Source organism: Lithobates pipiens, unplaced genomic scaffold (genome assembly GCF_037356315.1).
Source record: "Lithobates pipiens isolate NorthernLeopardFrog02 unplaced genomic scaffold, aLitPip1_a1.2 Scaffold_1, whole genome shotgun sequence".
In the NCBI taxonomy this organism is placed as follows: Eukaryota; Metazoa; Chordata; class Amphibia; order Anura; family Ranidae; genus Lithobates; species Lithobates pipiens.
This window is the reverse complement of record NW_027507685.1, coordinates 119535220-119560338: the sequence shown is the minus strand read 5'-3', so window position 1 is coordinate 119560338 and position 25119 is coordinate 119535220. Positions and strand designations below refer to the sequence as shown.

The window sequence follows — 25119 nt, the reverse complement described above, 5'->3', positions numbered from 1 at the left end:
CACCGATTTGGTAAAGAATCCGTCTCTGGAGCATGTATAGAAATGAGGCCAAACAACTGGGCGTACCGAGGCGAATCGGTGCATCGATATAATGCGACTGGATTCGTAACGGGGCGTGATAGGTGACCAGAAATGATACGCCATGACAATGACAAGAATCGAAAACCGTGGCTGAACCTGCAAATGATTCTGTCACTGGAGCATGTATTGAAATGAGGCCGACAACTGGGGCACACCGGAGCGAATCGGTGCATCGGAGATGCGACTAGATTCGAATCGGAGCGCGACTCGTGACCGAAATGAAATGAAATGATTGAAATGATCGAAAATGATTGAAATTATCGAAATGATAGAAATGATCGAAACGACTGAAATGATTGAAACGATTGAAATGATTGAAACGATTGAAATGATTGAAATGATTGAAACGATTGAAATGATTGAAATGATTGAAATGATTGAAACTCTCCGGTTAGTTAGAATTTAGGACGTCTGATTGGGAATTTCCGAAATGATCCGAACGATTCGGACGTAGGGACCTGTGATTTGGTCGGTATGCGGAAGGTTTGAAAAATGAAACGCTCGATGTGGTGTCATGAACGAGTGACCACGACTTCTTTCGAGAAGAATGAAATGAAATGCCATGATTAAAATGATTAAAATGAGCCGGTTAATTAGAATTTAGAACATCTGATTGGGAATTTCGAAATGAACCGAACGATTCGGACGTTTCAGTAGAGACCAGTGATTTGGTCGGTATAGCGGGTTTGTGAAATGAAATGCTCGATGTGGTGTCACGAACGGATGACCACGACTTCTTTCGAGAAGCAAGGAGCACAAATGTTTAGAGGTAACGGACGCGTGAACGATATCGGAAAAATACGAAGGTGATATTTCAGTGAGTGGTTCGTGAGTTCAACAGATCACAGTTTAGTGACATGAAATAACATGAAATGAGAAATGGGAGCCGAAGCCCTACCCGTGACCGCCGAACCAGATGCGTTGCACGATACCGCCAAGTTTTCGAGTGTTGCGCCTCAGACAATACACGAACGCTCACGACGGCAAAACCGACTGTAACACGAGGATGAAGACAGGACTTCAATGAAGACGGAACTCACGAACACTGCACTCATTCTATCGAACGGTCTCGAATAGTCGGCCCTAGATCTGTGGCGTAGCTAGTATTGCACACAGGAACCGACGAGGAACACAGCAGAATGGGCTGATTAAATACCCCTCCGTGCTCCTCCCATAAATTCCGGCCACCGTACTGGCTGATAAGGAACACAGCTGAACGGGCTGATCAATTACTCCTCCGGGCTCCTCCCATAAATACAGGCCACCATACTGGCCTTTCAACATATATAATATATATATATCTGTATAAGGGCCACATAAAGGCAAAAAAAAAAAACATTTTCTACATAACCACAAAGACTTAAACCATGCAATGCAATATATTTAAAAATGGTGCTTTGTATATAATTTGTTTCTATTTATATAAATCTAAAAAAAACTAACAGCACCCATGGCACTAGTGTCACAGAGCATTATGGGTCCTCTATAGACAAAGAACAGTCAGAAGAAGTTTTTTCCGATTTTCTCTCTGACTGAAAGTCTACACAGAGCCTACAGAGCAAGAGGACACCTCCGAATCATTCGGTTGTATGTAGAATTCTCAGCTGCTCAGCTCTGTAAATTGCATTTTTTTTCAGCAAAGCGCGAAGACTAGTCCAGAATACAAAAGAAAAAGAGCTCCACCTACTGGCTGCTTGTGAAAATAAAAACATACTTATGAAACATTTCATATGTATTTTACTGAAAACAATAAAAAATATATATATATATTATTTTTAGTTCTGATAAATAGCGAAGAAAGAACATGAACGCAAATCCAAAATACATAAGCTTTTGGGTAGCAATGTGATGACTTACATCCAACCATCACTAAATACATACTTCCACTCACCAGGTTTCTAGACACAGCAGTCTTGAGCAAGCACTGGCCAGTTTCCACATCCCATTTGCACAGTGTATTGTCTCTGGAGCCCGTCAGTAGCTGGGTGCCGTCTACAAACAACAGAAGAGATTCTATCAGACAGAAAAATAATTACTTTTCTTGCATTGGATCTCAGGCATTGACCTTCCCAGGACCATTATTGGTGGACTGCCAACTCACAGCTATGTTACTTGTGAGGTTTACCATTACTTTTACTGGCACAGTTAAAGTTTTATATAATCATAAGAAGAAATCATTAAGGCAATCTTCCAGTTATGGGAGAGCACCAATGTTATCAGTACAAATCAGGAACAATGAAAGCAGAATGTATCCAGGGCACAATGCCCCTTTAGCATGTGTCCATGAAAACTTGCATTTCCATTGTCCTAAGCTAGTAGTCTACCCTGTCATCTATGACCAAGCAAAGTGTAGCGTGAAATGTGTAAGGATTTTAAGTGTTCCTGATGTTGTAATGCTAAATCTTCAATGAAGGATTTTATCTGTAACAATGTGTCGTGGTAACCAGCCAGGCAAGCACCTGTGAGGGTTTCAGTGGGCATAGTTACATAGTAGGTGAGGTTGAAAAAAGACACAAGTCCATCAAGTCCAACCCATATGGGCATATGTAACCAGCTTTGAGGGCAATTGATTGTCACATAGCAATCTTCCATGACCTGCAAAAATACCTTGCTATTTCAACATGCTAACTTCAGACCAAAATGCCTGGTTACTTCCAGTGCCTACAAGTACACAGGACCTTACATCTAAGCAAGAAGAGAGATTGCCTCTTGATGGAAATTTTTACTGACAAAAGTCTCCTTGGAGTCATCTACTGATTCTGAATCTTTCCTTCTCTTTTTCTTCTTCTATCTCTTGCACATTGAAGCTGTAAAATCTCCCAAATACAGTTCCTTGCTCTGTTTCCACTCATCTTAGGCCCCTTGCACACGGGCAACATAATTTACTGATGTTTACTCAGGAACTTGTGAAGCCCATGTGCAAGGAGCCAAAAACTATGTTTAAAGTAAGACCTGAGTAATGTTGAGTACAGGCGAGTAAAGGTGTATAAGCATAGAGAGGAGTAAAATTCTTCTTCATTGCCAGTATTGTAATATACTCATTTATACTCACGTAAACATGCTTATAGATGAGTAAATACGTGTATGCGAGTAAATTATTACATACGCTACTGCTCTGTACTCAACACTGTATTACTGATCTTTACTCAGCTGTGTACAATGTCCCATAAAAAAAGCAATGCATTTCATTCCAGATCAGTAAAAAACTCCCACATGCAAGAGGCCTTGTTGTTTTGTGAGGTTCAGCAAACTTTAGGCCACATTCATACCTATGAAAGTTAAAGTGCGTTGCCCAAAGCACCCTAATGCACAACAAGAGGATTGGCATTCTTTTCTATTGAGCCTATTCACCACTGTGCATTGCAATAATGTGCATTGAAAAAAATAGAACAGGTGATTTTTTTTGATGCATCCACATGCATTGTTGGCCCCCTATGCTTCAATGACAGCACACAAAAAAAACATGCATCAAAAACACAATAAAACAACACATATACAAAGGTGTATGTCGGAGTGTTTCCAATACCTTTCTCTATTATGAAAAATATCACAGTTGGAGTTTTAGGGAGACATGACAAACCATTAGATGGTTTCAAATGTATTTTTAGCCAAAACTTTGGGGACCTTATAAGAAAATATATATTTATTTTAAGTGATTGGATACAATAGTGCTTTGAGGAGTAATAAATTGTTTTTAAAGTGGAATTCCAAGAACCTAACTCTAAACCTGCTCTCTCCCACGATCTAAGCCTAATCTATCTAGCCCTGTAAAGCAAAAATCGCTGTACTTACCTGTTCTGCAGTGACTCTGGTCTGGTCCCATGCTGAGTTGTCAGTGGTGGTTTCACTGTGTAGGCATGTGTAAAAGAGGCAGCTGACCACGGAAGCCCCCTAGTAACTCTGTGGGTGACGTCACTTCTTAGCCGTTGTCGCTTCTCTCCTGCACACAGCATCCGCCACTGGAGACTGGATCAGCTTCAGAAAGGTAAAGTATAGCGATTTTTGTTTCACATGGTTAGATAGATTAGGCTAATGCCACGTACACTTTTTCAGTTGTGGACTTTTTGACAGCAAAGGTCAGACAGAACGAATCCATCGGACAATTCGATCGTGTGTGGGCTTCATCGGACCTTTGCTGTCCAAAAATCCGATGGACCTGCGGGCCCCCTACCCCAAAGCACCTTGTCCCCATGTTGATGAGGACAAGGGCCTCTTCCCGACAACCCTGACCATTGGTTGTCGAGGTCTGCGGGCGGGGGGCTTATCGGAATCTGGGAGTCCCCTTTAATAAGAGGGCCCCCCACCCTATGTGAATAAGTATGGGGTACATCGTACCCCTACCCATTCACCTGGGGGAAAAAGTGTCAATAAAAAAAACACACTAGACAGGTTTTTAAAGTAGTTTATTTGGCAGCTCCGGGGGTCTCTTCTGTCTTCGAGGGTCTCTTCCGACTCCTCCACTCTCTCCGGCCTCTTCTCCAGCTCTCCGATTCTTCTCCTTGGCTCCTCCGCTATCTTCTGCTCTTTTGCCACTCTTTTGCTAGTGGTGTTTTCCGTCATCTTCTTCCCTCCGGTCTTCTTCCGATGTTGACAAGACGCTCTCTCCTCATGTAAGATGCCAGGATCTGGGATGCCCCCTTATTAAAGGGGGCTCCCAGATTTTGATAAGCCCCCCCCTTGTCCAAAGTACCTACCCCCCATGTTGAGGGCATGTGGCCTGGTACGGTTCGGGGGGGAGGGGCTTGCTCGTCTCCACCCCCTTTCCTGACCGGCTGGGCTGCGTGCTTGAGAGTAGGTTTAGCGTTAGTTACTGGAATTCCACTTTAAACATCTAACTGTAGGTTAGGTGACACTGTCTGGGAAATTGAAAACACTGACAGTCCTCAGGCAGTATCTATGTATGTAATTCCCTTGATAATAAATATGACAAAGAATGCAACCTCACCAGGACTTACTGCCAGCCCTGTCACTATTAGATGATGACCCAGGAACTTCTGAGCACTGCCGGCCTTGCAATGCAGATCCCACATGAGAACCGTCTTGTCCCGTGAGGCGCTGAAGAACCGGTTTGACCCAAACACACATGTAATCTATAAAACGATGGCAGATGTTATCCATTTACATGTAGGCCTGGTAATGTGTACATTTGATATTTACACAAAAACATGACAGCACCAATATATATTACCTTGGAAACCTCTCGATCATGCCCCACAAATCTTTTCAGAGCCGTTCCACTTCTCCAGTTCGACACAACAACAGCCTGAGATGAGACAGACATCAAAGGGATAACTAGCATCACCATTCTATATTATTGGTCAAAAGATTTGTGTTATCCATCTATACATACTTATATATATGTAATATTTGCTCTGGAGAGTATCATTGTGACTCAGGTTTTGGATTTATTATCTGAAGGTGGTTTGGAAATATCACTTTTCGGGTGGTGAAACGTTTTATGTGTATTGGGAGTTTCCACACATATATTGTGTATTTCATGTATTTTTGTGTGTAAATGATGGATCATTTTTGTTCACAGAGGAGGAAGCACGATTAATTAATTGTTTTTGGATACATTTCTAGGATTATTGGTATTGTGCAATATTTTATTATTTCTTTAGGTTTAAGCACACTATTGCATTAATATACAATTTTTTCATTTTTGTGTCACAAGAGCATGTTAAATAGATGCAGCTGAACTAGATTTTCACATCATTAATTAGGACTGTATCAGCGCTTTACTATATTTTCTTGTATAATATATTATTTGTTGTCTGGTCTATGACCCGCCCCTAGCTACTGATGAGGTCATCCTTCTGCTCCTTGCTCATGTTCACATATGTACTGTGCAAAGAAAAACAGTCCCGATTGGCTGCCCCTTCCTCTCTCTGCCTGTTCAGGTGTACAGAAGACTGATATGAAGACAGATAACAGATATTAAAAATGCATGTAATGTTGTATTTATTTAATACATTTCTTTTTTGATAAAGCTTAGTGCAGGGATTTATTTATTTATTTTTATCTTTTTTTGTTTTAAAGGTCCCCCAGCAGCTAAAATATGCAGCTCTGGTTTAAATACTCATCTTCTCTTTGGTTTTGTTCCCCAATGGTAATTCTTTTTGGCCACAAGATATTACCCTGTTTCCCTGAAAATAAGACCTAGCGTGATTGTCGGTGATGGCTGCAATATAAGCCCTACCCCCCAAATAAGCCCTAGTTAAAGTCCTTGTAGGTCTTATTTCCAGGGTAGGGCTTATTTTCAGGGGAAACAGGGTAGGGCTTATTTGGGGGTAGGGCTTATATTGCAGCCATCACCGACAATCACGCTAGGTCTTATTTTGGGGGAAACAGGGTATTAAGCTGGGTATACACTTGTAGAATTTTGTTTGACATTTTATGTTGGATGTTTTGTTTGCATTTCCAATCACAGTAGGGTTAAATCCATGTTTATTTTCAACCACAGTGATGAGAAAATTCGAAGGAGCAAGAAGGAAATTTTTTCTCAAATGTATGACTTTCTAACAGTGTATTTGGTTTTTGTTTGGTAATGTCCATTCATTTCAAAATCCAATATTAAAAGCAAATGAAATCTCGAACGACATTTAAATGAACTTAGAATTTTTGCGTGAAATTCCACTAGTGTACACCAAGCTTTAATCTTTTGGGTTTAATGACATCGTGCGTAACCCAGAATTCCAACGACATACTGAGCCTGCAGAGCACATTGGACCTACCTCCTTATGGGACCCCAACACAGATACAGAGAGCAATGCTGACATTATCAAGTCAGCACCACTCTCTGCATCACTGAGGTCCACAAACCGCCAGAGAAGAGCCAAAGAGTTATGCCTTGTACACACGGTCAGAAATTCCAACGCAAAAGGTCCAATCGGATTATGTTGTCGGAAAATCCGATTGTGTATGGGCTCTATCTGACTTTTTCCGTCGGAAAAAGTTTGAGAGCTGGATCTAAAATTTTCAGACAACAAAATCTGATCTCACTTTTTCCAATCGTTTGTAGAGAATTCCGACGGACAAAGTGCCACGCATTCTCAGAATAAATTACAAGACAAAAGCTATTGGCTACTGGCCTCTACATAGTCCCGTTGTATGGAACGAACGTCACCTTCTTCCAAACGATCTGATTTTCCGACAACTTTGTCCGACCATGTGTATGCAACACAAGTTTCGGCCAAAATCCGTCTGAAAAAATCTGACGGATTTTGTGGTTGGAATGTCTGACTGTGTGTATAGAAAAGAATCACCCCCTTCTGACATGTTGGCATTATACCTTTCACCTTTCACATGGATGTTATAAGTTGCAGTCAGTAAATACAGCTGGATAAAACAAAAACTGTGTCTGTCTTAATTTCTGGCTGCAAAGCAACAAAATGCAATTATTTTAAAGAGGGGTGATTCTTTTTCATACCCACTGTATATATGAAGGAGCTCAGCTATGAGGAGATTAGAGGAACTGAATTTATTCTCTCTTCAGAAGAGGAGAGTAAGGGGGGATATGATCAACATATATAAATACATAAGTGCTCCATATCATGAACTTGGTGTTGAGATATTCACTTTAAGGTCATCACAGAGGACAAGAGCCACTCATTGCGTCTGACACAAAAGAGATTTAATCTGCAAATACTGAAAGGCTTATTCACAGTAAGAGCTGTAAAAATGTGGAATAGACTGTGGTCCGGGCCCCTCGGATGCGCGGGCCCCTTACATGTGCTGTACCCCCCTGGTGTCGGCCCTGAGGATTGTGTATATGGAATATTATAGATTTTTTTTTTCTTTTATTTGTTGAACTAGATGGACTTGTGTCTTTTTTCAACCTGACTATCCAACTCTATCTATGTATATCTATCTATACATGTATGTGCAATTGTATGCTGCCCCTATGTTATCTTATCAGTACATGTACACGGGGTAATTTATAATATATAGGCAGTTGTTTAGAAGCATTTTTGGGAAATCAAAAAAATGCATTCAGGATGGATGTTCAAAGGCATGTGAAATGCCAAACGCCTGTCACAGCTTGTAACCAAGTTAAATTGTTCAGGAAAGGTTGTAAAACGTCCTGTGTACATTAAGCCTAATAGTGCTCTTTTTTATATGTTTTGCTGCCTCCCTTTTTTTTTTGACTCTTGTGGATGACCATGTGATTTTAGTCTACACTTTTTAAAGAGGAACTGCAGTCTGCTCACATAATTTGTAATAAAAACATCTTTGCCATTTTAACTGTGGGCAGCTGAAGCTGCTGCCTGTTCACTTCCTGGATTTACACAGAGGCACACAGACACACACATAGATAGATAGATCGATAGATAGATACATACATACATACAGATAGAGACACTCACACCTCTGCTTACCTGCTCATTTCTCCTCTGTGGATGAATACACGTGGATCTTTGATGAGTCTTCTGTTATTTCTGCCTTTAACCAGCCCCCTCCAGCTCTGCAGCTCTCATTGGCCCTCCTATGACTCATCCCCCCTCCCTTGCTGGTAACCCCTCAGGAGAGTTAGAGAGAGAGCTGTGTACAATGTCATAAGCCTAGGCTAATTACCAAACAAAAAAAGAAAAGGAAGTGATATTTATTGGAAAAGAAAAGTATGAAAGCCAAAAAGGCAAAACATATATGATGGGTAGCCTCCAGGATTGGGGGTGGAGGTGTACTGGGGAGTCTAGGAGTTGGACTAATAGCTGCCTGGCATTCAGTGTAAACATACTTTCCATTTGTTCAGCTTGGCAGAAGTGTGAAATCCTGCGCCAGTCTGTGTAGTACACATTCCGGCAATCTAGCAGAAACCTAAACCCCCCTGCTTTCATTACTGAGTAGCCTATATAACAGTGCAGGTAATGTATCCACAGGACTGAGGTCACACAATTAGCACATACCTTGTCCTTCCCTCCCGATACACACAGGTCAGATTTCAGGGCTGAGATGTAAGTAACGGCATCATTGTGAGCTCGGGTTTGCTGTGGGATTGGCTGGGCTGGGGGACTCTCCTCCGCATGGTGGTCAGCCCTGAATATAAAATATTACAAATTATCCAATAAATCATATCACTATAAGGTCCTGTGTCTGGTCTGATCAGCAGGGAATCGGTGAACAGATCTGCCGAATCGGAGCAGAATGGGATGGATAGCACTTTTGTGACAATTATGCCCGTTCATTTTTTTTTCTGCATTTTGACACTTTCCACATCTGTGTTCGATCGTCTGGATGAAAACAAACTTGTGAGTGTTTACATCAAGGCTACCCCCCGATCCATCACATTTAAACCCCTTTCACACCACACCGCATCTTGTGTCGGCGGTAAAACGCCGCTATTTTTAGCGGCGTTTTACCGCCGGATCTGCGGCGGATTTGCGGCGCATTTCGGCCGCTAGCGGGGCGCTTTTACCCCCCGCTAGCGGCCGCGAAAGGGTTAAAACCGCCGGCATTACAGCGCTGCCCCATTGATTTCAATGGGCAGCAGCGGTGGAGGAGCGGTAAACACACCGCTCCTTTACCACTCCAAAGAAGCTGCTGGCAGGACTTTTTTCTGACGTCCTGCCAGCGCACCGCTGTAGTGTGAAAGCCCTTGGGGCTTTCACACTACACACAATGGTGCAGCTTCTTTAGGGCGTTTTACAGGTGCTATTTCTAACGCTATAGCGCCTGCAAAATGCCCTGGTGTGAAAGGGGTCTTAGGTCCAGAAAACTGTGCCTGGATGGATTAGGACATGGGTCTTCAAACTACGGCCCTCCAGTTGTTCAGGAACTACAATTCCCATCATGCCCAGTCATGTCTGTGAATGTCAGGGTTTTACAAGGCCTCATGGGATGTGTAGTTTCGCAACAGCTGGAGGGCCGTAGTTTGAGGATCCCTGGATTAGGAGGTAAGAAGATGTAAATGGATGCACTTCTATTTATATATGCCTGACCATAGACTTACATAGAACTTCCAATCAGGTCTTCCTGGAAAACTGACAGGTGGACCCAGTGACGTAGCGTGGGGGGGTACAGGGGGTGCCGTGGCCCCGGGCGTGACATTTAGGGGGGCGCCAGTATGTGTCCCTACTGGCTGCCTCCTCCTAACTTTAAATTCCTGTGTCCCCGTGCTCTGGCCACCATGTTCAGTGTCCAGTGCCCTGTGATTGGGCATATGGGGGTCATGTGACGCATAGGGCTGGCTTGTCTGCGATCACTCCTGAAGTCCCACCTCCGCACATGACCCCCCATATGCCCAATCACAGTGCACTGGCCAGACACTGAACATGGCAGCTAGAGCACAGGGGGAGAGAAGTAAAAATGTGAGCCACTGCTGTCTTCTCCTCCTCCTCCTATCTCTGGACTGATGCAGGCCAGGACAAGAAAGTGAGTGAGACTCCCTCCTGAAAGTCGTGGTACTGGCCCCAGGGGGAGAGAGAGGGAGAGAGACAGACAGACAGACAGACTGTAGGCAGGACAGTATAGTGGACAGTATAGTGTAGTATGGTGGTCAGTGTAGTGTAGTATAGTAGACCATATAGTGTACTATGGTGGTCAGTGTAGTGCAGTATGGTGGACATTGTAGTGTAGTATAGTGGACAGTGTAGTGTAGTATGGTGGTCAGTGTAGTGTAGTATGGTGGTCAGTGTAGTGTAGTATGGTGGTCAGTGTAGTGTAGTATAGTACAGTATGGTGGACATTGTAGTGTAGTATAGTGGACAGTGTAGTGGACAGTGTAGTATAGTATGGTGGTCAGTGTAGTGTAGTATAGTGGACAGTATAGTGTAGTATGGTGGTCATTGTAGTGTAGTGTAGTGGACAGTGTAGTATAGTATGGTGGTCAGTGTAGTGTAGTATAGTGGACAGTGTAGTGTAGTATAGTGGACAGTATAGTGTAGTATGGTGGTCATTGTAGTGTAGTGTAGTGGACAGTGTAGTGTAGTATGGTGGTCAGTGTAGTGTAGTATAGTGGACAGTATAGTGTAGTATGGTGGTCATTGTAGTGTAGTGTAGTGGACAGTGTAGTATAGTATGGTGGTCAGTGTAGTGTAGTATAGTGGACAGTGTAGTGTAGTATAGTGGACAGTATAGTGTAGTATGGTGGTCATTGTAGTGTAGTGTAGTGGACAGTGTAGTGTAGTATGGTGGTCAGTGTAGTGTAGTATAGTAGACAGTATAGTGTAGTATGGTGGACAGTGTAGTGTATTATGGTGGTCAGTGTAGTGTACTGTGGTGGTCAGTGTAGCGTAGTATAGTGGACAGTGTAGTGTAGTATGGTGGTCAGTGTAGTGTAGTATGGTGGTCGCAAGGGGGCGCAAATTACTTGCCTTACCCCGGGCGCTGACAACCCACACTATGCCACTGGGTGGACCTGATTGGAAATCCTGTATCAAAGCACCCTAAGGCCTCATGCACACTGGACGTTTTTTGGCATTTTTACAGCAGCTGTTTTTGGCTGTAAACGTTTTTTTCTACAGTCATTAAACTCCCCATCGTGTTATCCTGTGTCCATGCACACATAGGCTAACCTGTGTCCATGCACACATAGGCTACCCTGTGTCCATGCACACATAGGCTGTCCTGTGTCCATGCACACATAGGCTACCCTGTGTCCATGCACACATAGGCTACCCTGTGTCCATGCACACATAGGCTAACCTGTGTCCATGCACACATAGGCTGTTCTGTGTCCATGCACACATAGGCTGTACTGTGTCCATGCACACATAGGCTGTACTGTGTCCATGCACACATAGGCTAACCTGTGTCCATGCACACATAGGCTAACCTGTGTCCATGCACACATAGGCTATCCTGTGTCCATGCACACATAGGCTGTCCTGTGTCCATGCACACATAGGCTGTACTGTGTCCATGCACACATAGGCTAACCTGTGTCCATGCACACATAGGCTAACCTGTGTCCATGCACACAAAGGCTATCCTGTGTCCATGCACACATAGGCTATCCTGTGTCCATGCACACATAGGCTATCCTGTGTCCATGCACACATAGGCTATCCTGTGTCCATGCACACATAGGCTGTACTGTGTCCATGCACACATAGGCTGTACTGTGTCCATGCACACATAGGCTAACCTGTGTCCATGCACACATAGGCTAACCTGTGTCCATGCACACATAGGCTAACCTGTGTCCATGCACACATAGGCTAACCTGTGTCCATGCACACATAGGCTATCCTGTGTCCATGCACACATAGGCTGTCCTGTGTCCATGCACACATAGGCTGTACTGTGTCCATGCACACATAGGCTAACCTGTGTCCATGCACACATAGGCTAACCTGTGTCCATGCACACATAGGCTATCCTGTGTCCATGCACACATAGGCTGTCCTGTGTCCATGCACACATAGGCTACCCTGTGTCCATGCACACATAGGCTATCCTGTGTCCATGCACACATAGGCTACCCTGTGTCCATGCACACATAGGCTACCCTGTGTCCATGCACACATAGGCTACCCTGTGTCCATGCACACATAGGCTACCCTGTGTCCATGCACACATAGGCTATCCTGTGTCCATGCACACATAGGCTACCCTGTGTCCATGCACACATAGGCTACCCTGTGTCCATGCACACATAGGCTACCCTGTGTCCATGCACACATAGGCTACCCTGTGTCCATGCACACATAGGCTACCCTGTGTCCATGCACACATAGGCTACCCTGTGTCCATGCACACATAGGCTACCCTGTGTCCATGAACACATAGGCTACCCTGTGTCCATGCACACATAGGCTACCCTGTGTCCATGAACACATAGGCTACCCTGTGTCCATGCACACATAGGCTATCCTGTGTCCATGCACACATAGGCTGTCCTGTGTCCATGCACACATAGGCTGTACTGTGTCCATGCACACATAGGCTAACCTGTGTCCATGCACACATAGGCTAACCTGTGTCCATGCACACAAAGGCTATCCTGTGTCCATGCACACATAGGCTATCCTGTGTCCATGCACACATAGGCTATCCTGTGTCCATGCACACATAGGCTATCCTGTGTCCATGCACACATAGGCTATCCTGTGTCCATGCACACATAGGCTATCCTGTGTCCATGCACACATAGGCTGTACTGTGTCCATGCACACATAGGCTAACCTGTGTCCATGCACACATAGGCTAACCTGTGTCCATGCACACATAGGCTATCCTGTGTCCATGCACACATAGGCTGTCCTGTGTCCATGCACACATAGGCTACCCTGTGTCCATGCACACATAGGCTATCCTGTGTCCATGCACACATAGGCTACCCTGTGTCCATGCACACATAGGCTACCCTGTGTCCATGCACACATAGGCTACCCTGTGTCCATGCACACATAGGCTACCCTGTGTCCATGCACACATAGGCTACCCTGTGTCCATGAACACATAGGCTACCCTGTGTCCATGCACACATAGGCTACCCTGTGTCCATGCACACATAGGCTACCCTGTGTCCATGCACACATAGGCTACCCTGTGTCCATGCACACATAGGCTAACCTGTGTCCATGCACACATAGGCTACCCTGTGTCCATGCACACATAGGCTACCCTGTGTCCATGCACACATAGGCTGTCCTGTGTCCATGCACACATAGGCTGTACTGTGTCCATGCACACATAGGCTGTACTGTGTCCATGCACACATAGGCTAACCTGTGTCCATGCACACATGGGCTACCCTGTGTCCATGCACACATAGGCTATCCCGTGTCCATGCACACATAGGCTACCCCGTGTCCATGCACACATAGGCTACCCTGTGTCCATGCACACATAGGCTGTCCTGTGTCCATGCACACATAGGCTGTACTGTGTCCATGCACACATAGGCTAACCTGTGTCCATGCACACATGGGCTACCCTGTGTCCATGCACACATAGGCTATCCCGTGTCCATGCACACATAGGCTAACCTGTGTCCATGCACACATAGGCTATCCCGTGTCCATGCACACATAGGCTAACCTGTGTCCATGCACACATAGGCTATCCCGTGTCCATGCACACATAGGCTATCCCGTGTCCATGCACACATAGGCTATCCCGTGTCCATGCACACATAGGCTATCCCGTGTCCATGCACACATAGGCTGCTATTTTTGAGCAGTAAAAAAAACCAAAACTAGTGGGTTCTGAGAGAGGTTTTTTTGCTGTAAGAACGCTCTAACGGTGATAAATGCTGATAAACGTTGAGAAGCGCTGAAAAAACATCTCTCACCAGAGTTTTTTTTAACATTTTCGATCCATTGAAAAATAAAAATAAAATTTCTTAACCGCCGCAAGCCGATGTACATCCCTACTTTGGGGATGGATATCATTGTTATGGCAGCAGCTAGCGGTATTCCCGTGTTTGGCCAGTGGTCCGGTACAGGATAAAAGTGGTCTCTGCTGCGGATTCAGTGCGATCGGATCCTTCTCAGTGCTGTGCATGGAGACGAGTGAGGGAAAGATGGCCCCCAACCGTCTCCATGACACTGCAGGGCGGAATGACGTCATAACGTCACTTCCGCCCATAGCTCTTAAAGGGCCATTTTATTTTTTTCATTTTTTTAAATGACAACATTTTTTTTTTCTTTATTGCATTTTAGCTCGATTCACATCTATGCATGTTGCTTTTGAGCATTTTTTGCAGTGCTTTTTGCAGTGCTTGTCGCATTTTTGAACACCTGTACCTTGACCTCTGTAACGCAAAATATGCAACCTGTAGATTTTTTTCAATGTCGTCTATGGAAATTTTTATGGGTAAAAGTTTGTCGCCATTCCACGAGCGGGCGCAATTTTTAAGCGTGACATGTTGGGTATCAATTTACTCGGCGTAACATTATCTTTCATAGTATAAAAAAAATTGGGCTAACTTTACTGTTGTCTTATTTTTTAATTCAAAAAAGTGTAATTTTTTTATTAAAAAGTGCGCTTGTAAAGCTGCTGTGCAAATACGGTGTGACAAAAAGTATTGCAACAACCGCCATTTTATTCTCTAGGGTGTTAGAAAATAAAAATGATAATGTTTGGGGTTTCTAAGTAATTTTCTAGCAAAAAAAAAAACTGTTTTGCTAGATCTAAAAAAAAAAGGCCCGGTCTTAAAGTAGTTTAAAAGAAAATGCTAAAACGCTAACGCAGAAAACCACAAAAAAACGCTAAAAACCGCTATTACTAAAACAGTGAAAAACTCACTGCAAAGCTACTGACGTTTTTATTTTAGCGTCCAGTGTGCATGAGGCCTAAAAGAAAGTCCTGATTTAGCATACGTGCGTTTTGTTTTTTAAGCTTGGAGAGCGTATGAAAGCGTTAGGACCATTTACTCTCTTTGGCGCCATGCACACTGGAGCTCATAAACGGCCATTTTTTGGAGTTTGGGCATTTTTTTTTTACCAGCCCAAAAACTCCCCTCTATATTATCCTATGTGCACACATGGACGTTTTTGAACTTTTATCAGCAGTGGAGTTTATGGGCTGTTTTCTGAACGCCATAAAATCGCGTTCAGGAGTCGTTTTTCTGATCACAAAAAACGCCAAACGCTCATGAACGCCAATAAACTTTGACAAATGTTCAAAAACGCTCATCAGCATTTTTGAGCCATTGAAAAAAAAAAAAAGCTAACGTGGAAAAACGTTACTAAACGCTATTGCAAAAATGTTAAAAAACGTTGAGAGACTCACTTCAAAGCTACTGCCGTTTTTATGATGTTATTTTAACGTCCAGTGTGCATGGAGCCTAAATGTGATTGGGTTATCAATCTGATGAAGTTTTACAGCTGTCACCAAAAAAGGAGGTGAGGGAAAATCTTACAAAGGGGACAGCATTCCTGCATGTCAGTCCCGACTTCGGGGGAGATTTCAGAGACATCTGTGGGGGTTGCTGCACAGATGTCTTTGGAAATCGCACACCGAAGTCACCAAAAGTAGTACAGAAACTACTTTTGGGAATCGGTGCGGTGCCGCAAATGCGGCATCGCACCGATTCAGACGGTGCCTTTGCCTGCAATTGCCGCCGATTTGGTATGCGATTTGACATGTCAAATCGCATGCCAAATCGCTCCAATGTGAACCTAAGCTTAAAGGCCAAAAACGAAAATCTAATATATTGCAGCTACCGACCGGTCCTTACATGTGGTGGCTGTATTAGGGTTCATGCACTTAAATGTTTGGAGGTATTTTTTATACCTAGCGTAAATATCCCAGCCCTTTCCTGCACCAGGAGTCGTGGGCGTCGTGTACATCCTGCTTTATAACTGGCTATGAATTGCCAGCAAAGTGTAAAAAGTAGCCTCAAATCATTGCATTTTGAAATCTTATCCTATACTTCATATTGACGGTTTCAGCAAGTGCCTGGAGTTTGTTTGCATGTCCATCCTATGTTTGTGTGGGTTTCCTCCTGGCACTCCGGTTTCCTCCAACACTCCAAAGACATGCTGGTACCTTAATTGGCCCTAGTATGTGTATGTATGAATGTGACCTAGGAACCTTAGATTGTAAGCTCCTTGAGGACAAGGACTGATGTGGATGTACAATAAAAGTAAAGTGCTGTATAAATTGTCGATGCTACAGAAGTAAAATTTACAAAGAATTTGACAATGTACAGGCAACTTTTTATAACGTGGTTTATGATATATTCACTTATTAGTGTTATTAGTAAAATAAAATCCTGCTTGCTGCATCTTTGGAACGTCCATCAAAATCTACTTTCCATAGAGATGTATAGTACGGTAATAATGTAAAATGCCACGAATACACCCTGCATTGAAACTGTACTGCATGAAAAGGTGAGGATGTGGGCTTAGCACCTTTCAGCTTTTTGGATCTTTGCTTGGATTGTATAGGGCGAGCGATCACGGTACCTGTACTTCGAGCTGTTGCGTTTGACTTTACTCTGGAATTTTCCCATATTTCCAGGAGGGGAGATGGAACACACAGGACAATAGGACCTCTAATGTACCAGACATCAGGAATTCTGTGCAGAGACCTATCAGCAAAGAAATATCAGATCAGAATCCTGCTACAGACAAACTCGAGTTCTCTAGAGTCCTCTTCCTCTAAATATTCATATTCCTAGGGATGTAAGAATTCATTACATTATAATTGCAGCACAAGCACAACACTACTGGCATCTTTGTTTTTCCTGTCATTTTACATGATCACTTTTGGGGACATTTACTAAAACCGGTGAACAGAATCTGGTGCAGCTGTGCATAGTAACCAATCAGCTTCTAGGTTTTAGACCTAGTTCAGATTGGAGGCGGGTTTGAAAACTACCGCATTTCATTGCGAGTTCGGGGGCGATTTGAAAGACATCTGTGCGGGTCCCTGCACAAATGTCTATTGAAATTGCCCCCAAAAGTTGCCAAAAGTAGTGCAGGAACTACTTTTGGAAATTTTGCGGTGCCGCAAAGTCGACGTTGTACCGATTCGGAAAGTGCCATTGCTGGCAATAGGCTCCGATTTGGCATGTGATTTGACATGTCAAATTGGCACGATGTGAACAGGGGCTTATTTTCAAATAATAAGCTGAAATTAGAAGCTGATTGGTTACTATTCACAGCTGCTCCAGATTCTGTGTTCATCAGTTTTAATAAATATCCCCCTTCATATTATGTCTGCCAAAAAAATAGTCTTTGTCAGTTGGGATTCTATTAGGAATTGTAACTAGAAATATGACTGATGGCATGACACCTTTCACTTAATAGCACTGCATGCTAGCGCTGGCCATATACTAGATGAAACATTGTTTCGAAAACCTGTAATTTGGGCAGTTTGTCATAAGCCAGACAAAACTGCAATGATGATCAGTTGATGCATTTCACGCGAAAAGAACCGTGCTTGTTCACAGCAATTTTGTCTGGCTCATGACAATAAAGAAATCTCTAAAGCTTCTTTTGGATTCAAGTGTGCGATCAATTTTTTTCTTCATTTCTTGATATTGGCTACGGTGATGAGCGGGGATTAGCACCTTGGACTGGGTGTGTCCATTTTTTGCCCGAAGCGGTGTGTGTGCACCCTTCTTCGATCACCATTTTATTCTCCAGGGTCTCTGCTAATAAATATATATATATATATATATATATATATATATATATATATATATAAATACACACTGTTTGGGGGTTATAAGTAATTTTCTAGCAAGAAATACTGATTCTAACAAATGTCAGAGATAGTCTTAGGCGTGAAAGGGTTAAACATCATAATCAGACTGTGTATGGGCAGTTTTTACATTCAAGCAGAAGTCAGGCAAGTTTACGGAGGCAGAGTTTCAATTCTTTAGAAACATATTTGTAACCTCAAATGTGGGTGCCACATACTTCAGGGTAAAGTAAACATATCACGCTAGCAAACTGACCTACACTCTTATGTATCAAGGGATCTAAAATAAAAAACGTCCAGGTTAAAATACTACAGCAACCAATCACATGCAAGTCTATAAAAGAAACAACTGGAAAAGGAAGAATGTATCTGTTATGAATCAGCTCAGACCATTTGTGTTTCACTCACTTGGAATAAAAAATGTCCCCAAAAATCCAGAACACTTTTCGAAGTACAGAAAGTAACATGGTCTATAAGGAGGGACATTTCAGGGATGTAAGGTGGCCTTGAAATAAGCACCGGCACTCATTGGGAACGGATGCTTTCCAATCCACTTTAGAGTCTTAGAAGATTACAGTGTATATAAATAAACCCATTTAATGCATTTACAGGATCCCGGAAAGATCTCTGTAATCAAATCTGATTAAACGGGGTCTGAGCTAGACGCAGAATGGAGGTAAGAAAAAAAGAAGGTTGAGAAGGTTGTATTTGCTCACCATTTCCGATGGCCGGCATTATGTAGCTATGGGAGACAGCCGAACAAATCCCATTAGGATCAGCACTCAGCGGCATCAGTCTGATTGACATGACACCACTAGAAAGCTGGTTAGTCCTTCATATAGGGAGGGGAAGAGCTCAGGATGGCGTGATAATAATTATGTACTGTCACTCAGGCAGAGGGAAGTCATATATTAGGGGACCATTCACCCTAGATATGGTGGGTTGCATTTTTGATTGTACTCCAACTGCATAGACAGTCCGAAATCCAGGTTATCCTATGGACATAGTGCACACTATTGCAGCAGTGAAATAAAGTACAACAAGCTTCATTTTTCTTCACTGCAAATGCACAGAGATGCACGCAAATGCACAAAAATGCACCGCAGCACAGTACACATAATATCCCAGTAATGCCCTGTACACACGGCCGGACATTCCGACGACAAAATCCATCTGATTTTTTCCGACGGATTTTGGCTCAAACTTGTCTTGCATACACACGCTCGCTCAAACTTGTCGGAAAATCCGATCATTCAGAACGAGGTGACGTACAACACGTACGACGGGACTATAAAGAGGCCAGTAGTATTCGTCTCGTAATTTATTCTGAGCATGCGTGGCACTTTGTGCGTCGGAATTGTCTGCACACGATCGGAATTTAAACAAGCGGATTTTGTTGTCTGAAACTTTTAGAACAAGATCTCAAATTTTGTGTGTCAGAAATTCCGACTGAAAAAGTCAGAGCCCACACACAATCGGAATTTCCGACAACACGGTCCGATTGCGCATTTTCCGTCAGAAAGTCCGACCGTGTGTACAAGGCATAAGAAAAAAGAAGACAGAAGTGACCTCAAAGGATCTGCAAGCTTAGGAAAAATGCACTGCAAACGTGTGTAAAAAATGTGCGTCTAATGCATGTCACTGCACATACAAAAACGCACAGTTTCTCAAGTGATTGGGAGCTAAAGGATCAGTCCATCTAAAACTGAGGTTTCAGTGTTTGGTGGATGGTGGAGAGTTTAATTGACATTTTCTTCTATTTCTCAGACGATCGCTGCGAGAGATCCATGGTCTACACGCCTACTGTGCACATTATGAGGGATTTCCATTCTCTCCAACTGAATTTTATATATTTTATATTAGAAACAGATTCAAGAATTGAGGAAGATATCACTGTAAAAGTATTAAACACATCAGGCTTGATTCAGATGAGCGAGATTCAGCTCAAAGCTGGCAGCAAGACCCTGCATTTTAGCTGTCTGTCTGTACCCTATATGCATGTAACATTTGTGTAATGTTTACATGCATCCAGCAGTACAGCGTTTAAGCTCGGTTCACACTTGTGCGATGCGTGAAACCTGCGTATCCACTGCGGGTTCCCGCATCGCACCTGACACTGCCATATGCGAACTGCCAGGAGTGTCAATACATTGTTAATGACACCCCCATTTCACCCTTGCATATCGCACTACGAACTGACAGTTTGGACATGAATCGAATTTTATGGGTGTTCACACCCATGCGATTCGATTCTGGTGCAGACCAAAAAAAGGGTCCTGTGTGAGTTTGGTCCGAATGCAATGCAATATCAGCCATAAATCACATGCGATCTCGCACTACGCAGCAGTGTGACCCGGCCCTTATGGGTCCTATTGGCCACTGCTGGCCGACATGTAATTATTAACAATGTGTAGTCAGCAACACCTGTGCCACTAATTGAACACTAGCGAACACTAGCGATAGACCTCTGCCACCTAGCATCCTTGGTTGCTAGGACGCAGGTGCCCATTCATGTAAACATTAATAGTGCATCAATCAGTGGTGGCAGCTCTGCTGATTACATATTATTGGTAGTTACATGCCAGCTGGGGCAACCAATAAGGCACTTAGAGGCTGAAAACAAGTAAATGTTACATGTATACAGTTTACAGACGGCTAAAAATGCATATGCTGCAATAAAGCGCAATGGTAAAAATACTTACCTCTGTTCCAATGGTGCAAATGGATCCCTTGCCAGCATCTTCTCCCCAGCTTCCTTTTCTCCACAGGCAGTGTGCCAGAATCTATACTGAATTGCCCATGCGTAGCTCGGTTTACATCCACAAAGGGATTGTGAATGGGCTGGTAAGTGTATTTTATAGCAGAAGAGACCCTGCCTGTCCACAATGTTTTATTTTGTAAAAAAAAATAAAAAAAATGTTACACACAAAGGTTGAATTTTATGAACCCAAAGCAGCTGTGTGAATGGGCAGATAGACACATACCACCAAAACCATGCACTTGGGTGGATTTACTAAAGGCAAATAGACTGTGCACTTGTAGTGCTGTTGCATTCATTTTCCCCAGAGCTTAGTGAATGTGGTGAAGCTTTGCTGATTTACATCGTCCAATCATGTATAAGAAAAAATGCTGTTTTTTTCTTTTTCTTTGCACCTGATTGGGAATTCTTTACAATGTAAAGCTTCACCACATTTGATAAACTCTGTTGAAAATGAGTGCAACTGTACCTACAAAGTGCACAGTCTATTTGCCTTTAGTAAATCCACCCCATTGTGTTTTTAATGCTGATGTGAATAAAGCTCAGCCCAGCAGGCTCCATCTATAACACCAAAATGTTAAAGCGGACTTCCACCCAGAATTTTTATTTTATTATTTTAAAGGGAATCCATTCTATTAAACTATTTAAACACTATTAATCCATGTTATTATTAATCGTCGCTCAATTCCCGTTTTTTTTTTATAGTACCAACTTTTTATTTCTGTTTCCATCTTTAGTGTGGGCATGTGAAGCCCACTAGCGTTCTCTTCCTGTATATGGTGATGCTGGAACCCAGCATGCACCTCCCGTTCTCGCGTGGGCGCTATTTACACAGGGCGCAGGGAAAGGATTATTATCTTGTTGCCATAACAACGGGGCAGGCACTTCCTCCTTCGCCGACCATTGTTATGGCAATAAGATAATAATCCTTTTCCATGGTTTCATGGCGTAATTTCATTCAGCGCTGCCCTATGACTCCTGGGAAAGATGACATTTCCCAGTGCCGAGGGATATGACATCAATCGCCGCAGACCAGAAGTGGCAGAATAGAAGGGACTCCATAGCAACAGTGATTACTGGGTGCGTAAAAAAAAAAAAAAGATTTCCAAATGTTGTTGCTCAAGAAGAGTGCTATGTAAAGTTGATTTTACAGGTGGAACTCCGCTTTAAAGAGGATGATATGTAATATTTCATATAATATATATCATTATGTGTTGCTTATTGTAAATTTGACAAGTAAAAAAGACAAATAATTGGGAAAACAAAATTCAGGATATCCAATAAGATGTAAATATTTCGAAATCAGATTTTTATTTGGGGTTTATTATTATTATTACTATTATTTCAACAAGCAACACACGAGTGATATTTGGTAAACAAAAATGACATTATAATAAACACGGATCTGATTTATTTCTTTGCACTTTGTTATGATTCATTATGAATTTAACGACGCGACTTGCAGCGCGACTCACAGACGCGACCTGCACACGACTTCAGCGGCGACTTGCAAAATGACTTCTGTATAGAAGTCAATGCAAGTCGCCTGAAGTCGCCCCAAAAATAGTACAGGAACCTTTTTCTAAGTCGGAGCGACTTGAGTCGCTCCTATTAGAACGGTTCCATAGTACAGAATGGAACGCGACTTGTCAGGCGGCTAAGTCGCCTGACAAGTCGCGGTAGTGTGAACGGGCATGTTCATATTCAGACAAAAGCTGTTTTTTTTTTCTTTTTGTGGAGAAGGATTAGAAGCCCTGGCTCTTTTTCACTGGTATCTGGGGCTCTGTTAGGCTATGTTTCCACTATTGGGTCCCCAAAGTCCCTGATTTTTTGCCGTAACTTGAAGCAATGCCTGTGTCTATGGACCTCAAGTCGCATCAAAGTGGGACCAAGGTAGTACAGGGACTACTTTGAAGTCGCACAGATATGAACGGTACTCATTGGAAATCATGGGGTACGACTCGTCATGCGACTTTTCCGTCCCAAGTTGCATGAAAAGTTGCACTAGTGGAAACATAAAAATAGTCTGAGACTTCAAGTACACATAGCCTACTTACCAGCTGCGGGAAAACTCAAAACGCTGCAAAATCGTTCCACGATTTTAGCGCATTCTGCAGTCAAAACTTTCCTATCCCGAATGTGATTTTTCTGCATTCATGAGAGGGGGGTTGAACCTCCCCTAACCGTATCAGCTGCTAAATGATATTTACGATTTATATAGCGCCAACAGTTTACGCAGCGTTTTACAATGTAGAGGGGGGACAGCACAATACAGAAGGGACAGGGGGGCTCGTAGAGCTTACATTCTAAAGGGAGGGGGAGGTGGTACAAAAGGTAATAGATGCGGGTAGTGATTTGATGGGGGTGGTAATAGGAGGTCAAACCTAAACACTTTCACTTTGTATGCAATCAGGCAGGTCCTTTCACTACATGGTTGAAGGCAAATCTAAAGGAAATTGAAAAAAAAAAATTGTATGATGTATGGCCAGCTTAAGGGCTGGATAGAAAATGAATGGATTTTTTTGTGAGATGGTCCCCTTTTTGTCCTTCCCCTCCCCCTTATCTAGTTCTCATTCTTCCTTCACCATCTCCCCCCCCCCCCCCCATTTCCCCCTTATCTACGGTATTTACAGTGCAAATTGGGTTCAGGGACCCGCTATTGCCCGGTTCCTTGGGTCGCCATTTCATATGTTCTTTTTGACTCCAATTCAGTGTTGGAAATTGTTATGCTGTGTATGATCACATTATGTCGCTGGACATATGTAATATGTTGTTTCTGTAATCTCCATGTGCAATCTTTAAAAATAAAGTATTTGAAACAAAAGAAAATGAATGGATTGTTTTGGTTTTTCCTCTTATTATTTCATCTTCGTAAATTTTGATGAGACTGTGATTGTACAATGTGTATGACCACCCTAAGGGCTTATTTAGATGTGTGATGGGGGGGGGGGGGGGATAAAAAAAATGAGACTGAGCCACGCTTTTAGTGCTGCCCCCCCCCCAAAAAAAAAATCTGCAAAGGTAGCGGATCTGCCTTCAGCAAAAACGATCACTTTTGCTGTGTTCAATGATCAGTAATCCCGCCGAACGCGACCCATTTCAGCAAATAAAGACACACCACAAGCGCTCCCACAACCGCATGCAACGCGGTGCATTGGTTCAGCATGTACAGGGTTAAAACAGGCAGTGAGGAGGTGACATATCACCTCTTCACTGCCCGTCAAACACCCCTGAAAAGTGATTTGAACAGGGATCGCTTTTCAGAGTCATGGCAGTTTAGATTCAAGCCTATACTTCAGGCTGGAGCTACACAGGTGACTAACGGATCGCTTGGCATTGAATCGCCTTGAGTTTTATTCAGTGCGATTTTCAGTCCCGCGATCATGTGACCGATTACGGGTGCCAACTCCATTAATCAAATCATAAAACAGTGATTTTTTTTTATTTCCTGATCACTATCTGCATAGAGAAGCGCTAATTTCCCAGATTTAGAGAAGAGAAGGTGATCTGATGAAACGAGCACTGCCTTGGCAATCACTGGCTTTCCCATCCATCCATGAACTGTCACCCATGTTATATAATATGGATGAAAGAGAAATGAATGGACATGTCACTGTATTATTATCAGTATCACCTCCCTGTCATCCACACACATACACGTGTATAGATCAGCACCTCATCCCATAATAACACAGCCCTCCGGGGTGATTACATGGAGTGCAATGCCGAACAATAGAATGATAACGGCGGCACACAGCCAGCAATAACAAAGGACGGTGCCGCCATTGGTGGAAGGATGAATAGTGTTACCCCGCACAGCACACGGTGCCCCCCGGGCTCGCCCATCCTCCGCCGTCTTCTTCTTCTCTCCTTAGCAACGCGGCACCGGTTACCAGGCGCGGGTGTCACATGGAAAACCATCCCACCTGAGACGCAGCCCATTGGTTCCGCCCCTTGAGGAGAGCACTATAGCGGCGAGTCATGTGACCCACCTGCTGCCTTCCACACTGATAAAGAGTGGAGAAGGGAGCTGAGAAGATTAGAAAATGTAGTTAATGGCTGCCAGTAGGGGCTCCTGACCTCAAGGGCTCCTAGGCAGGGATGGTAGATAAAATAGCCCAATACTGAGAGGAAAGGCCTTATGTACACTGAGTGTTTGGTGCTGGCAGAGGGCACAGGTG

General features: G+C 43.3%; 1 protein-coding gene across 1 annotated transcript in view; it reads right to left on the bottom strand.

The window, feature by feature from the left end:
• The window catches only part of WDR31 (WD repeat domain 31), a 43529-nt gene extending 18644 nt beyond the window's left edge, over window positions 1–24885 (bottom strand). The window contains exons 1-6 of the mRNA XM_077475035.1: window positions 24749–24885; window positions 16938–17062; window positions 8988–9117; window positions 5270–5344; window positions 5027–5171; window positions 1973–2073 (exon numbers count right to left, since the gene is read on the bottom strand). Of these exons, the coding sequence (XP_077331161.1) occupies window positions 1973–2073; window positions 5027–5171; window positions 5270–5344; window positions 8988–9117; window positions 16938–16984 (498 nt within the window). The 5' untranslated portion in view covers window positions 16985–17062; window positions 24749–24885. The remainder of the gene's footprint in view (window positions 1–1972; window positions 2074–5026; window positions 5172–5269; window positions 5345–8987; window positions 9118–16937; window positions 17063–24748) is intronic.
• Between the last annotated feature and the right edge of the window lie 234 nt (window positions 24886–25119).